The sequence below is a fragment of the Photinus pyralis genome, unplaced genomic scaffold (genome assembly GCF_008802855.1).
Source record: "Photinus pyralis isolate 1611_PpyrPB1 unplaced genomic scaffold, Ppyr1.3 Ppyr1.4_LG1, whole genome shotgun sequence".
NCBI classification, from domain to species: Eukaryota; Metazoa; Arthropoda; class Insecta; order Coleoptera; family Lampyridae; genus Photinus; species Photinus pyralis.
In genome coordinates, this window is record NW_022170249.1 from 39,993,587 (window position 1) to 40,009,058 (window position 15,472).

The window sequence follows — 15,472 nt, forward strand, 5'->3', positions numbered from 1 at the left end:
GCTCCGTTGGTGCTTATCGTTACTTTTTCACACCCTGTAAGCTGGCGGCAGCTATACAACGCGAACTTTTGGGATGGTAAAGTCAAAACAACCAAACCACTCGGGCGGTAGGGGGTCTGGGTCGGACCCCCCTCGGAACCGTCCTGATGACCGACCCGGCGAGGAAATGGAAGGTGGCTCCATTCCTTGCGATCGTGCCACCACACCAGGCGTATCTAGAGATGATGATTTGAATCGGGAGAAGGGGTCTGCACCTCGGTTCCTGATCGTCAAACTTGTAGATGGGACAGACTTTAGTAAAGTCTCTCCATTTTTAATAGCGAAAACTTTGTATGGTATCGTTGGTGAACTGAAACAAATAAAAAAGATTAGAGATGGACTGCTTATTGAGACAAATTCTAGCAAACAATCGCAGCTGTTACAAAGGACAACTAAGTTAGGTCAATTTAATGTAAATGTAATTGCTCACACTACACTAAACCAATCTCGAGGAGTTGTTGTGTGTCGTGATCTATTGAATTGTACCCTCGAGGAAATAAAGGAAGAGATGGCGAGTGAAGGAGTCATAGATGTTAGGCGTATTAAGACCAGAATCAATGGAGATTTGGTAGACACTGCTACTCATATAGTGACTTTTAATAGACCCAAAATACCTGAAAAGGTTAAAGCAGGATTTTATCGTTTATCAGTACGTCTATATATACCGGCTCCAATGAGATGTTTTAGATGTCAGCAGTTTGGACATACTGCTGTCAGATGTTCAAATAAGCAGATGTGTATGCGGGAAAGATATGCATGAAGGCAAGTCATGCGACCCACCCATAAAATGTGTGAACTGTAATGGAAACCACAATGCTAGGTATAAAGACTGCCCTGTATATAAGCAAGAAGTGGCCATACAGGAAATTAAAGCGAGGGAAAACATATCGTATATTGAAGCCAAGAAGATGGTCAGGCCAACTACAATTGGAAATGTGTCTTATAGCCAGACTGTATCATCTGTAAAGAATGTAATAGAAGTCAAAGAATTGGCAAAAGAACTTCTACCATGTTTGGTAGACACATTAAAATCTGTGTTTGTTACTAAAAAAGACAGCACAGAATATACAGCTACACGACCAGGACTCACAGTCGATACTAATAAGACCAATAAGAGGGAAGAAGATCAGAGAACGCCCTCCGATGAGGACAATTTCTCTGAAAGTAGCCAGTTCTCGTCCTCTCAGCAAAATGAAAAAAACAAATCTTGCAAAGAGGCCTAGGGGATGGCCCAAAGGTAAACCCAAGATTATTAGACATGCAAAACAAGTTCAAGATCCATCGAGATCTCGATCTACATCAAGGGAATCCACCAAGAAAGGTGGATAAACTGATCTGTGATATCTTCTGTGATAATACCTGTGATTTCTATATATTTATATTTTGTTATTTTGTCTGTATATGTATTTAAGATTATATATTTACAAATCTATGTTATTATGTCTTCTTGTCCCATCTTTGACCGTTTTATATCCATATAATATACAAATGGAGCCCAGAAATGAAAAAATCTTACAATGGAATTGTAATGGTTTGATTCATCATTATGCCGATCTTAAGCGCCTACTTGTTGATAATGATCCACTTTGTGTAGCGATACAGGAAACTCACCTTAAGCCACTGAAACCCTATTCATTGAAAGGCTATAAATTCCTAAGGAGGGATCTTGCCGGTGGCCAAAGGGCACATGGAGGAGTCGCTATACTTCTAAAAGAAACCTTAATATCGAGGGAAATTAATCTAACAACACACTTACAAGCGATTGCGATTCAAATTAAAACCCCATTGAATTTAACCGTATGTTCCCTGTATCTCCCTGACTAACAATGGGAGAAAAGAGATCTTGAGGTAGTGATCGCCCAACTTCCTATACCGTTTTTGTTACTGGGAGATTTCAATAGTCATCACACTTTGTGGGGATCTACTCATCGAGACATAAAAGGAGAAGAGATAGTCACCATTGTCAATGACGAGGACCTACTGATATTAAATGATGGTTCGCCAACACATCTTGTGGCACGGACGGGTAATTTCTCCGCTATAGACTTGGCCATTGCCACCCCACAACTTGGATTGGTGGTGGAGTGGAAGGTATCGGAGGAGCTGTACGGTAGTGATCACTTCCCCATTATAATTGAGACTAATATTGTAAAAACTCCGGTTATATTACCACCGAGATACCTCTATAACTTAGCTGATTGGAAAACTTACCAACGAGTATTAGATGAATCTGTTATGCGACATACGGGGCAAATCACATTGGAACGCTTAACTCAATGGATCCTTGACGCTGCCGATGTTGCGATACCTAACAAAAGAACGGTCACTAAAAAAGTCTGTTCCATGGTGGAATAGCCGTGTACAGGAAGCAATTAAACATAAAAAGAAACTACTTAACAAATTTAAAAAAACGCCTACTATGGACAACATGGTAGCGTTTAAGCGAGCTCGAGCCTTAGCAAGGAGAGTAGTACTACAAAGCAAGAAAGAGTCGTGGGAAAATTATGTATCATCAATAGGGTTCAATACTAATATTAGTGAGACATGGAGGAAGGTCCAAACGGTCATAAATAAGAGAAAGGTTAATACCATAAGTTACCTAAAATTACCCGACAACACCATAACGGATGATAAAAATACTATTATTAACATGATTGCTGAACAATTTGCGTCGGTGAGTAAAACATCCAACTACAAACCCGAGTTCCGCGAAAAAATCAAAGAAATACATTCTCCAAACTTTGCAACGCAAGAAAACCTCGAGTATAACTTACCGTTTACCTTGAGTGAACTAAATACTTGTTTAAAGAAAACGTCCCTTTTCCAGCTGCACCAGGTAACGACCAAATAACAAATAAAATGATCACCCAGACGACTTACCTCTTTAAGCGACGCCTTCTTAACTTTTACAATTACTGTTGGCAACAAGGGATATATCCGCAAGAGTGGAAAGAGGCAATTATAGTGCCTATATTAAAGGAAGGCAAAAATCGACTGGATTGTAAGAGTTATCGGCCTATAAGTTTAACCTGCTGTTTGGGAAAGCTCTTTGAGAAAATGATAAATCAAAGGCACATTCACCTGATAGATCCACAATTTATAACAGAGGCACAAGCAGGATTCCGTAGAGGATATTCCACAATAGGTAGATCAGTTAGTCTATTTGGAAAATTATTTACAGGAAGGATACAAAAATCGACATCACACTGTGGGGGTATTCTTTGATATCGAAAAAGCTTTCGACATGACATGGCGTGGTGGTATTTTACTACAACTAGAAAAATGGGGTTTTAAAGGCAGTTTACCCAAAGTCATCTCGTCGTTTCTGTCTAATCGCACTTTTCGTGTCAAAATCAATGGGAGCTTGTCTCAAGCTTACGTCCTTGAGAATGGAATCCCACAAGGATCAACAGTAAGCTGTACCTTGTTCAACATAGCAATTAATAGCTTAGTTAATAACATAGGCACAGACGTGAAATGTTGTCTATATGTGGATGACTTGTGTATATTTGGTAGTGGCAAAACTATTGGTCAAATATCAAGAAAAATGCAACCTGTTGTTAATCAAGTTTTGGAAAATGCTGAGGAAACAGGATTTACTTTTTCTATCACCAAAACAAAATGTGTCCACTTCTGTAGGCTACGTACAGCACATTACGACCCCCTACTATTCATTAATCAAACCCCAATTCCATGCGTGGATTACGTTAGGTTTCTGGGTGTGACATTGGATAGTAAGCTAACTTGGGAGAAGCACATTAGCGACTTGATATTTAAATCTGTATACTTGGGGTTGTGGCATTAAGTTGCAACCCCAATGTAGATTTGATCCTAGTGGTTAAAAGGTAGTGGTACAAAACTTATTATTTACGGTACAAATTAGTACAAAATTATGGCACAAACGTTTTTAAGAATCTGAATATTTGGAGTGGTGGGGTTTAGTTGCAACCCCATTGTATAGATTTGGTCCTAACGTTTAAAATGTAGTGGTACAAAATTTGGTACCCGTGGTACAAATAAGTACACAATTAGTACAAAATAACGGTATTAATAGATTTGCTATTCTTTTTAGTGGGGGTTGCAACTTAATGCACCCCCTGGAAATGTAAACAATAATTTAACACTCATTAGAGGTCACGAGGGACGACCAAAATATATAATATTAATAATGAACAAATTATTCACTTAAGAAATATTGGTTTCAATTGGACAAATATAAGCAAGATATTATGCATATCGAGAAATACTCTCTATAGAAGAAAAAGAAATTTTGGTCTTCAAAATACCTTTATTTTTTAAGAAGAGTTGATATAATTGGCAGAGCATTAAGACGGAGAAATACAATACAAAGAGTATATCATGTAAAAGGTGCTAACTACTTCTACTATTCGCGAGAAAATCTTGCAGATTAACAACCTTGAAGATTTAAGTGCATTACAAGGATACATCACAGAGGAGCCAGTTTTTGAAATAGCTGGACTCCATTTTATCAAACACATGAACGTTTTATTGGATTGTTTAGGGTAAATAAAGCCTTAGCTCAAAATATCATTAACGAGTTAAGGCCGTTTATTGTAGTAGGGCGAAATTAATGCTCAATTGATGTAACAAGTACTCAAAAATAGTGTAACGGTTAGTTTGGTCGGGAAAAAGAATATCGTGTAGGAATATTGGGTGTATAAAAGATGCCGCTGAAGTAGGAGATTTTTAAGGTGGAACTAACAACGATCTCTCGGAAATGGTGTGATGGCGGAAAGCAAGTCGTAGTGGAGCATATTATGTGATTGTTGGAGAATTATCGGGATTTATTAAGATTTGCGTTCATCTGCGTTAATCTATTATAAAGGGCGAGTTTCGTTCCAATAATGCGTTAGTTTGTCCCGATGTTACATCTGGGGGTTTATTTTAGGCGGAGCAGCCGGTAGGACTATAATAACCAGCACGGCTGTCGAACGTTCGTTTTGTCTTGAGGATTAACCCTGGGGGAGTTCCGAGTTGTTTTTGTGTATATCGCTGTTGGGAGAAACGAGAGAGAGAGAGGACTGATTACCTCTACGTGAGATTGAGGACATCGTAGAACCTTTGGAGTTCGTGCCGATCACATAGTCAACCGCTGTACGTGGAGATCGTGGCGAGGTGTTGGAGGAACGTCGAGTACCCACAGCGAAGTGTCACTAATGTCTGTCGAAGTTACGTACCGATTGATAGAGAGGACTTTAGAACATTCTTGTTGTTACGAAATTTGACGTTCACGATGAATTATTGTTAGCAGAGAATCTTAGAGATTCTGTCGAATTTGGGGAGACCCCTTTTGTTAACAATTAGTTGAAGACATTTCGTTGCAAAGAAATTACTTGTGAGGGAAGCAATAATTGTTGTTAGACGTAAACTGGTGGGAAGCCTTGTGCTACTGTTAACGTAAGTTAGTTGAAATTCAGTAAATTCAAATTATATCCGAATAATAGCAGGTCCCGACAATCAAGTGGGTTTGGTCAGATCGAGGCCTCTCGATCAGATACATTTTTGTGATCTTGTTACTTTAATTGTTTTATGGGGTGGGAACCAGCTTGACTGGTAAATGTTAATTAACTCAAAGGGGATAATTATAACGGTTTTTTGTTTCGGTTTTTAGAATTAAAAGTTGAAGTTGTTCTTCTGGAAACTGTGATATTTGTGCCGTCTTAAATATTGGGGATCCTTCTTTATTATTGTTAGAGTATATATATATATATATATATATATATATATTTACTGTGTTATTTCATATTACCATGAACCAATGTATTATACATCATATAGTTTAATAGTTATCACAAATTAATTCTTTTTTTAAATTTTGTCTGTTAGTCCATTGCACAACATTATTAATATGTTAAATATAGTTATGAGTGGGTAATGTGGAAGAGCAGATCAGGCGTATCCTCGTCTGTATCTGAACATCGCCCAATTTAGTTGCCCTCTACTTTTTATACTATAATTGTGTTAATTTTTTAATTTTTTGTTTTAGTTGACGGGTTAACTAAATAAAACCATTATTATTAAATATATATATATATATATATATATATATATATATATATATATCTTACGGTGAAAGTATTTACTTGGCTGGTATATAAACTAGTTGGATAGTATACAAACTATCCAACTGCCTGGTTATTTTGATGAAAAATCATATTTTCACTAAAATAGCTACGAGTAATGGCTGGTTTGTATACTATCCAGCTAGTTTATAAACTATACAAAATTTATCGCTAAAACACAAACCACAAGGAAATTACACAAATTAACTAGCATTTTTGGCTAATTTGTAAACTATCCAATGGCCGAGAATTTGCAAACCAGGTGGGTATTAGGGTAAAAGGCACGCTAGAAAGGACATGGCACTTTTTATGGGCATTTTGGCCTTCTGTATTTTTGATATGTTGTAGCTGACATCAAAAGATCTTTTTCCTTTGCGCTAAAGCCCTAGCTCTACTGGGTGTACCGGAAAAATGGGCCCAAAGTTGAGATTTTGAATTTGAAGTGCCATGTCCTTTATTTCAAATTCCCTAAATGCTGCTATGGATGAAATAAAACAAAATCAATACATTTTGATTTTTTTAGGTGATTGAGGAATTAGTCGGAATGTGGCCTGACTGCCATATTGTGCATGGTAAACCGAGACATTCACAATCACAAGGTTCAGTGCAGAGTGCGAACCAAGATATAGAGAACAAGTTAGCGTCGTGGATGAAAGATAATAACTCGACAAAATGGAGCGAAGGTTTAAAAATCGTTCAATTTCAAAAAAATCGGTGAGTAAGCTAGTATTTTCAAATTTAAGAAAATAAACTGTGTTTTTCTTTGTATAAGTTACGTTTTACTTCAGTTCATTGTTTTTTGTAGCTGCTTTCATTCTGGTATTGGACGCAGTCCTTATGAAGCTTTATATGGTGTAAAATGTAGAGATGGTTTAAATAACCTCCCTGTTTCTATCACAAACATTAAATCCATACGTACAGAAGAGGAACTGGAAACATTATTATCTTCTAGTAATGACACCGAGGATAAAGTGGAAGAAGATTCACATCCTTCAAATAATTTTGTACCCGATGAAAAATCTACAGTCACTGAAGAGGAAATGGCCGCCCAACAATTGTCTGGTACGTATCTAGAAAGTATTTCCACATTATTTCACAATGCAACCTAATTTCTTTTAGATTTAATTGAAAATGCTACGCTGGTTATGCTGCCCGATAATACTCATAGGCCAGTTGTATTCGCAGATAATACTGAAACCCCAATTTTACTCGAACTTAATACCGAAACCCCAGTTTTACCCGAAAATAATACTGAAACCCCAGTTTCACTCGAAGTTAACAATAGAACCTCGGTTTTATTTAAAGAACAAGCAATGGCATTGCTCTCTACTGAAACAACAGAAAATGCTCTCAATGAATCATTACCACAAAAATGCTTATTATATTCTGATGAAAACGTGTGTGACCATATCTGTACCTTGGAAGAAAAAGGGCCAATGTCCATTTCAGATGTTTTGAATAAAATGATTTAGAAGTTTTACGTAACTTATTTATTTGAATATCGTAGTTGTTTATTCTAATACTGATTTTTTGTTTGTTTAATATTGTTAGTCACATTGGACTATTTTAATATAATGTAATGATTTTTTTATTTTTTTACAAAATATAAGAAAGCAGTGGACATTGGCCTTCAATTTTGAAACAGAAGTGGACATTGGGCCTACATTTGAGAAATTACACTATAAAACTCGGTCAACAAAATGATTTATTTTCCACAAAACAACAAGAAATAATAAGATAAAATGCCATTTAATCGCTTTCGGCGCCTGGAAGAATATCAGGATCCAGTTCTTCAGATTTTTTTAAAGCTTGATAAAATGGTTTATTGTATTGGCTGATATAGGGCAGTAAATCCATCAGATTGCTAACCTTAAGCTCTGCTACAGGCAGAGGATCCAAAGTAATTGGTTTCGGTTGGGCAACTTCAATTTCGTTAGCTCGTTTTCTGGTAGAGCCTCTCCTTAGGTCAATTTTTTTGAATTCTTCGCTTTCCTCAAGACTCGTTTTATACAAACAACGATAATCGTTATTATGACTGTACATTAACCATTTTATCTTTATCCATGGAATTGCTTCGCCATCGTCATTTTTCTTACGATGTACCAACTTATCGGATAGCAGGCTACTGAAATTCAAAAATTCCTTTTGTGGCATTTCTACAACCTGTAGAGGAGGACTTCTTCGTATGTTCCTTATAAAATTGCACCAATCGTGAGGAACTTCTATTTCAGCCGTTGTTTTCCTTTTGGCAGCTTCTATCACGGCATGTATTGTATCCGCCTCCATGTGGGTGTGACCAGGTTCCATAAATTTATGATGCACTTCTTTCAAGCTTCGACCCAACCTTTTCATTTCATTCATTACTAACAAGACCATTGTGCACATAAAAATATTCCTATTTTGTCCGGAACACGAATCACTATACAAGTGAAGCACTTCCACTTCATTTGGAAGGGAAAGTATAAACTGCCTTAGACATGAAGATATTTCTTGTCCACCACGGCCTGCTACTGTTTCGTTCCAAAGGTAACAAATGCCAACACTACCTTTTGTAGTAGTTTGATACACAGTTAGGTTGTACGTCCATAATTGCCTTTTGTAGAATGAAACACCGTTACGAAGATACGGTGTTGGCAGACATTTTTCTAAATCAAAAGAGGCTACTGCAAAAGACTTATCCTGTTTGCTTCGTTCTTTGTCCAGCGCCTTTTGTTTATAAGCTTTTTCAGCGAAATCTAGATGTTTTTCCTTGTCCTCCAGAAGTTTTTTCTGAATCTCATTTTCCTCTTCAGTTAATTGCTTGTTTTCCAAGTTTTGTAAGCTCAAGGCAAACTGGTCACATTTGGCACAAGTATCGTTTTTTGGAGCATGAAAACTAAGGTTAAACTCCTCATTGAAAATTTTTCTATATAGTGACTCCTTTTCAGCTGTTTTATCATTGCTTCTGCAATATTCACAGTACAGACGATACATCTCTGCAATCGAAAGATCGGAACTTAGGTATTTCTTTGAGGTACGTTCTCGCGAATAATGACTCCTGTATGCCGGAAAACGATTGATGTGATTTCTGATAGTATCTTTTTGCTCATCTGCAATTTTCTTGTGTTTTGAGTGCTTACCTCTACCATCTAAAGGGCAAATGCTTGACTTAGCCACTCTTTTTTTCTCTGTAATGATCCTAATTTTTTTTAAAGTAAAATCGAAGGTATGACGATACATTATCTGACACACTTCATTACTTTGACCGTTATCATCCGTTAGGAAATATTTTCTAGTAAATTTTCTGCGACTGCAATTACCATTTTTTTCCTTTAATTTTCTAACTCTTTCTCTTTGTTTTGTGGTTTCTTTAATGGTCTCTGAAATATACTGATCCTGGGCGTCTTTTGATAAGTTGTAAAAATCTTCGAATAGCTTCTTCCTGCGTTCTTCACTAATTTTCTCATAGCACTTCATTCGGCAAGTGCAAGGCAATTTCATTTCTTTTGCAACCTTAACGCTTCCTTTCTTGCTCACATATTCTTTGCCTTGTTCTTTCAACGCTTTCCTAATATTTTCCTTCCACGATTTAGCATTTCTAACACGCTTCCTAGTTTTTTGTTCATCTACCTTTTTCTGACGTCCTCCTACTTTACGTTTCTGAGTAAGACTTTCCAAATTCTGTTCTCCACTTCCCTCGAAACGCGTGTGTTCATTTTCTGTTTTTTTATGAGGAGTATCATTTTCTGAAATCTCTTCTGGGTTTTCGCTCTGGAGTTGGACATTCTAAAAAATAACGCTTTTGTTAGGCGAATTATAAAAAATAGTAATTTAAAACGATGTACCTCAAAATCTGCTGTAACTGGATACGAGTTCATGTTACTGTCGATCCCATCATCAATATCAGAAGCATCGGAGGGTGAGTAATCAGGATCTACATATGAATCATCATCGTTGTCAGTAATAAATTCCCCTGGTTCGAGATTGGTCTAAAACAAAAACTCGGTTGTTATCTCTGTCTCACTAAGATATGTAGTTAGCCTATTGGTAAAACCGACATTGCTTAAAAAAGTTTTGGCTTGTGTTATCATTGTTTCCTGTCGATCTGCATTTTCTAAAAAAATGAATAAGATAAAAACCACTCACCGCATTAGTTTCAATCGTAATGTTCTGCAAAGTTGCGTAATTATTCGAATCGTTATCCTCAATCAGTTGGATCTCATTGGATACCTAAAACCAATTTAGCAATAATACATTTTAATAATAATATTGTTTGGTAATCTATTCAATCGCAAAATTTAGAATTTGAGTGCCGTTTATTCCATTATGTACAAGTATACTTACAATAGGAGTTAAAGGTTGTAATGACGTTTCAGGTGAACAATAACAGTTATTATCAGCTATTGAACTTGTAGGTAATGTTGACTCACTTCTCTGTTTCTTATCAACATTATCAGCTAAAAAATATAACTTTAATCCTCAATGCAACATAAATATGTGCAAAAGTGAACTTACAATTTTGAGATGCGAGTCCGCAGTTTCTCAGAATTTGAAGCGTCCTTTTATTCATTTTTATTGTTCATAAACAACACCACAAAAAGAATACCGTTACACTAAAATTTGAGGTTAAAACATGTGCAGCATAATAATTAATTAAGGCCAATGTCCAAAAGTTAATTCATGTAAAAGGGCTAATGTCCATCATGATGGACATTGGCCTTTATCACAATTAATATGAAACGGCCAAAGTCCATCGTTGAGGACATTAGCCCTTTTTCTATGAAACTCAAATGGACTTACGCCCTAATGGGAATTCACTATATTGAATATTAGCATACCGTGGAGATTGGCCTTTTTTTATATGAAAGTATGGAAGGCGACAACACTGTCTATGACATAAGCCCCAAACCGTAATTTATGGACATTGGCCCTTTTTCTTCCAAGGTACAGCATTGTCAGAATAAAAACAATATTAAAGCGATAAGGGATTCATGCCAGGAAAGTCTAAAAAGGCAAGCACAAAAAATGCTACAAACTTCTCGCAAGAAATTTAAACCAGGAGCCGTCGGCATCTCCGTGAGAGTACCCATTCCAGATGTAGATCGAAGTCGGTCAGATCATAGAAATATATTGGGCGTCATAATGAGTGTAGAAGATGAATTTTACCGAATTGGAACTGTCCACGGTGTTCTTAAACGGCTTTATTCCCGCAACGAATTTGAAATATGTAAGCAACAATTTGGAGTTGGAAAATGACGGACACCGAAATAAAAATAACATTACGAGCGCTGCAGGAAAATTTTCAGTATCGGGTTCAACCCAAGGATATGTGCGATGTCACTGCAAGAAGAGTTGTGCGAATAAAAAGTGTAAATGTCTTGCGTCTGGATATACCTGTAATAGTAAGTGCCACAACAGTGCAACTTGCTCCAACAAATAATACTGTTCTTTGTTTGGTGGTTTTAATGTCCTGACATACTTTATTGTTAATATTTTGTCACCTGGTATTATTTGAGTTATATTTCTTTTACTTTTTCTAAAGTAATAATAGGTACCTGTAACAATCTTACATTGTACCAATAAAGAAACCATTTTTGACTAAGGATTTTACTATCTTAAACTAAATTAACCCAAGAGAACTGATTAGTTTGTTGAGTAATACATAATAACAAACTCGTTGGTTATTATGTATTACTACCAATATCAGGTTCACACTTTATCCAACTAATGTGGATAGTTTACAAACTAGCCAAAAATGCTAGCTAATTTGTGTAATTTCATTGTGGTTTGTGTTTTAGCGATAAATTTTGTATAGTTTATAAACTAGCTGGATAGTATACAAACCAGCCATTACTCGTAGCTATTTTAGTGAAAATATGATTTTTCATCAAAATAACCAGGCAGTTGGATAGTTTGTGTACTATCCATCTAGTTTATATACTAGCCAAGTAAATACTTTAACCGTAACATATCTACATATCTATAATGGGTTATGTTGTGTAACTCGGGCTGAGATTTTGTATACTAAATTAAATAAGACTAGTCAAGTGGATGTGTGTGTGTGTGTGTGTGTGTTTTGGCCCTAGAGGTGTGTAGTCAAATTGGGAACTGAGTTGTCGCTGGAGTCTTACCATCTATGGCCCAGCTTCCGTTAAATTCAGTAGCGGAGTGCAGTTTAGAGCTGGTAGCGCCCATAATCTTCGAGTTATCTTGTGTATCAGGTATTTTAGGTTCTAGCCAACTGGGAACCCGGCCCGTCTTCACTGAGCTAGAGAGGGGTACGCTGCTGATACATAATTCTGAAGGCGACAACGAGGGAACTAGAGAGGTAGCGCCAAGAAATCTGTTAGTTTTGCCCTTCGTAGAATGTAGGGTAGAATAATTAATTTCTTGTGTGGATGTGGATGGAATTGGCGGGTTTATTTGCAAGTCTTGCCTGGACGAGGATGCAGTTGGCGATATTGATGAAGATGAACAAGGAATCGGACTATAATTTTCTACAGCTGATGAAATCGCAGCAGAAGTGCTTCCCGATGATAAAATCCCTGCAGTTTTTTCTTGTCCATGTAGTGACTACTCCACGTATCCTTCTGCCACTGCTGCAGATTTCCATCCACCCATGCGCTTCATCTGTAAAATGTCGCCTCCTGCATTCACCAATAAAGTTGCTGCAGTACGTCTGAGGCAATGCCCGGTATATTTATCGCAATCTTTTAAATTTAAATATGTAGCAATTTTTTTAGGGAATTGCGATATGGTATTGTGCCCTAACGGTTGTCTCGTAATTTTTCCAAATCGCATTTGCAGCAGGAATCTTTCATGGACAACTTCCTTACGTAGAGTACAGTAAAGTTTGAGGATACCGATCCACTTTACATCGGTAACTACAAACGATCTGGTACAGTATGTCTTTGTGTTTGGTATCACAAAACTGACTCTGTTTTCCAGGAAGTCGACATCTTCTGTTTTCATTTTAATTAATGCATCGGTCCTACAAGCACCGGATATTCCGATGATAAGCACGACCTACAACCAAAGCTTATTAAAAAAATGTTTTGATATACTTACAGCATTATTTTTAAGTTTGTTAAACCGGATTTAGTCTCGTATGCAGAGCGACGGTGACGCAGAAAGTTTACATTTGGTTAATTTATGCCGCTGTTTATGCTGGTACGCCAAATACACATGCGCATATGGCGGTACAAATACGTGAACTTCGTTGTCGTGAAAGTACGCAGGTTTCTAACTTTGGGCGCGTGTTTACGTATTTTTACTCATTAACATAACCAAACATTTACATTATAGGTCTAAATTCGAACCTTAAATTTGCGATTGTAGCTAATTACTATTAGGTAACATGTAACGCATAAAAAAAAATGTTTGTTCTATAGCAACCATGACCGATGACGCGGGTCCAAAATAACATCAAAGATGGCGGATGGAGCGTGAGAGGTAGACTAATAAAATGGTGACCGATCCAAGATGGCGGATCCCGTGACTAATAAAATGGCGACCAATCAAAGATGGCGGCTTTAGTGACTAATAAAATGGCGCCCAACAAGATGGTGGGATTAGAGAGTAATAAAATGGCGACCGATCCAATATGGCGGATCTAGTGACTAATAAAATGGCGCCCAACAAGATGGCGGAATTAGAGACTAATAAAATGGCGACCGATCCAAGATGGCGGATCTAGTGACTAATAAAATGGCGCCCAACAAGATGGCGGAATTAGAGACTAACAAAATGGCGACCGATCCACGATGGCGGATCTAGTGACTAATAAAATGGCGCCCAACAAAATGGCCGACCACGCCGCTCATTGGCTGTGACGTCACAGGAGGCGGCCCAAAGGATCCGCCTACCGTATCCCATTGGCCAAGGGGAGGGGCATAGGGGGGCGTGCTCGTCTCTGATTGGCTGTGACGTCACGTGCTCGTCTCTGATTGGTGTGACGTCACTTCCTGCGCCAGAACGAACATAGGTCATCTACTCCTACGTTATCGGCAATTAAGGCCAATAAATAAATTTTTAATAATTTTCTCTTCTTTGCACATACAGACATAATTATAATATAATAATAATTATATCACTACTTAAAAGCAGGGTTCGGTTAGATTTTTATAAAATCAGCTGTTTACTGTCATCTACGCATGAGTATAAACTGTACATAGATTTATTACTGCGACATGCAGGTAAACTTACAGCACCTATTCTTGCGTCTCGTAGATTTACGTACGAGACTAAATTATGCTTTACACCTTTACCAGTCGTTACTTATTTAGAAATACATACTGCACCTCATGCATATGAATTGATAGGAGTTTAATTACATGAGCATCCTACAGGTTGCTATACTAATTGATTTATAGATTAAGTAGATTGTAAGTAGGTAGGTAACAAGTGATTATGTTTTTACGTCAAAAATAAATTTGATACTTACTTTTAGTGGTACTCCATAGGTGCTTCGTTCAAAAATTTGTCCACCTCTTCTTTAGAGAACACCTCTGATTTCTTGGGTTTGTATCCCACGTTTTGTTTTTTAATAAAGGCTATAAGTTTCCCGTACTTAGAAATCTCTACGTTATCTTTAATGTTTAACGTTGCTCGTAACATAGAATAAGTTGCCCATAATGTAGACGGCTTTTTAGTTTTATTAAGTTCAGTAAAATAAGCAATTATTACATTTTCCAATCCCCAATTTTGGGCCCCCTTTCCTGCACACCACTTTTTATATGATATATAAATTTGCTCATATCTGGTAACAGATTATTTATAGTTTGTTCGGCAATCTCTTTTAGGTCTGGAGGAGTACAAGTAAATTCCATTACCGCGTCTGACAATTTCAAATTATGCGAACAATTATCAAATCGATCTCTACTTTACCGACAGAAATGGCCGGGTATAAATTAGACAAGATGTCGCAAATACCGCCGTCAATTTTACTTAAAAATTTGTCAACTAATTTATTATAGTACATTCGAGTTGATTGTGAATAAAATAGTATACGAACCTCGCGCGAAAGATTATTTCTCTCAGAATAACATTCTTCGAGAAATAAGCTACTTCCGCGCTCAGTACCTAATATACTCTTATTATACCTGAATCACAATCTCCGTTTTAAACACTCAAATGCGTGCGAAAAAAGGTCTTTAAAACACACGTGCTTTAAAGTTGCTAAGTAATGATACTTAAAAAAATCTTTCTAGGTCGCTTTCTGTAAATGCAGAACATTTCTTTGACTTGTACCTATCCTTTGGTTGAAGCTTTCACAAACGCGCGTAATTTAGGGTATGCTTCCAAATCTGTTCTACTTTTTAATCGCAACATTGTTTGAAGTTTTGAATGAATGCACAAAAAGATAGAAGATT

At 37.0% G+C, this 15,472-nt stretch overlaps 3 protein-coding genes across 3 annotated transcripts in view; 2 read left to right on the forward strand and 1 right to left on the reverse strand.

Annotated features, from left to right (window-relative positions):
- Positions 1-15,472, forward strand: part of LOC116170367 — a 631,383-nt gene that overhangs the window by 399,772 nt on the left and 216,139 nt on the right. The gene's annotated exons all lie outside the window — the stretch shown is intronic.
- Positions 6,179-7,594, forward strand: LOC116161141. The gene is made up of 3 exons (XM_031474383.1): positions 6,179-6,836; positions 6,928-7,184; positions 7,242-7,594. Exons 1-3 carry the CDS (start codon positions 6,667-6,669, stop codon positions 7,592-7,594), a joined length of 780 nt encoding a protein of 259 aa, XP_031330243.1. The 5' UTR covers positions 6,179-6,666.
- Positions 7,745-10,791, reverse strand: LOC116170288. The gene is made up of 5 exons (XM_031486573.1): positions 10,617-10,791; positions 10,446-10,558; positions 10,248-10,331; positions 9,947-10,090; positions 7,745-9,887 (listed from the first exon to the last, which is right to left on the reverse strand). Exons 1-5 carry the CDS (start codon positions 10,669-10,671, stop codon positions 7,872-7,874), a joined length of 2,412 nt encoding a protein of 803 aa, XP_031342433.1. The 5' UTR covers positions 10,672-10,791; the 3' UTR covers positions 7,745-7,871.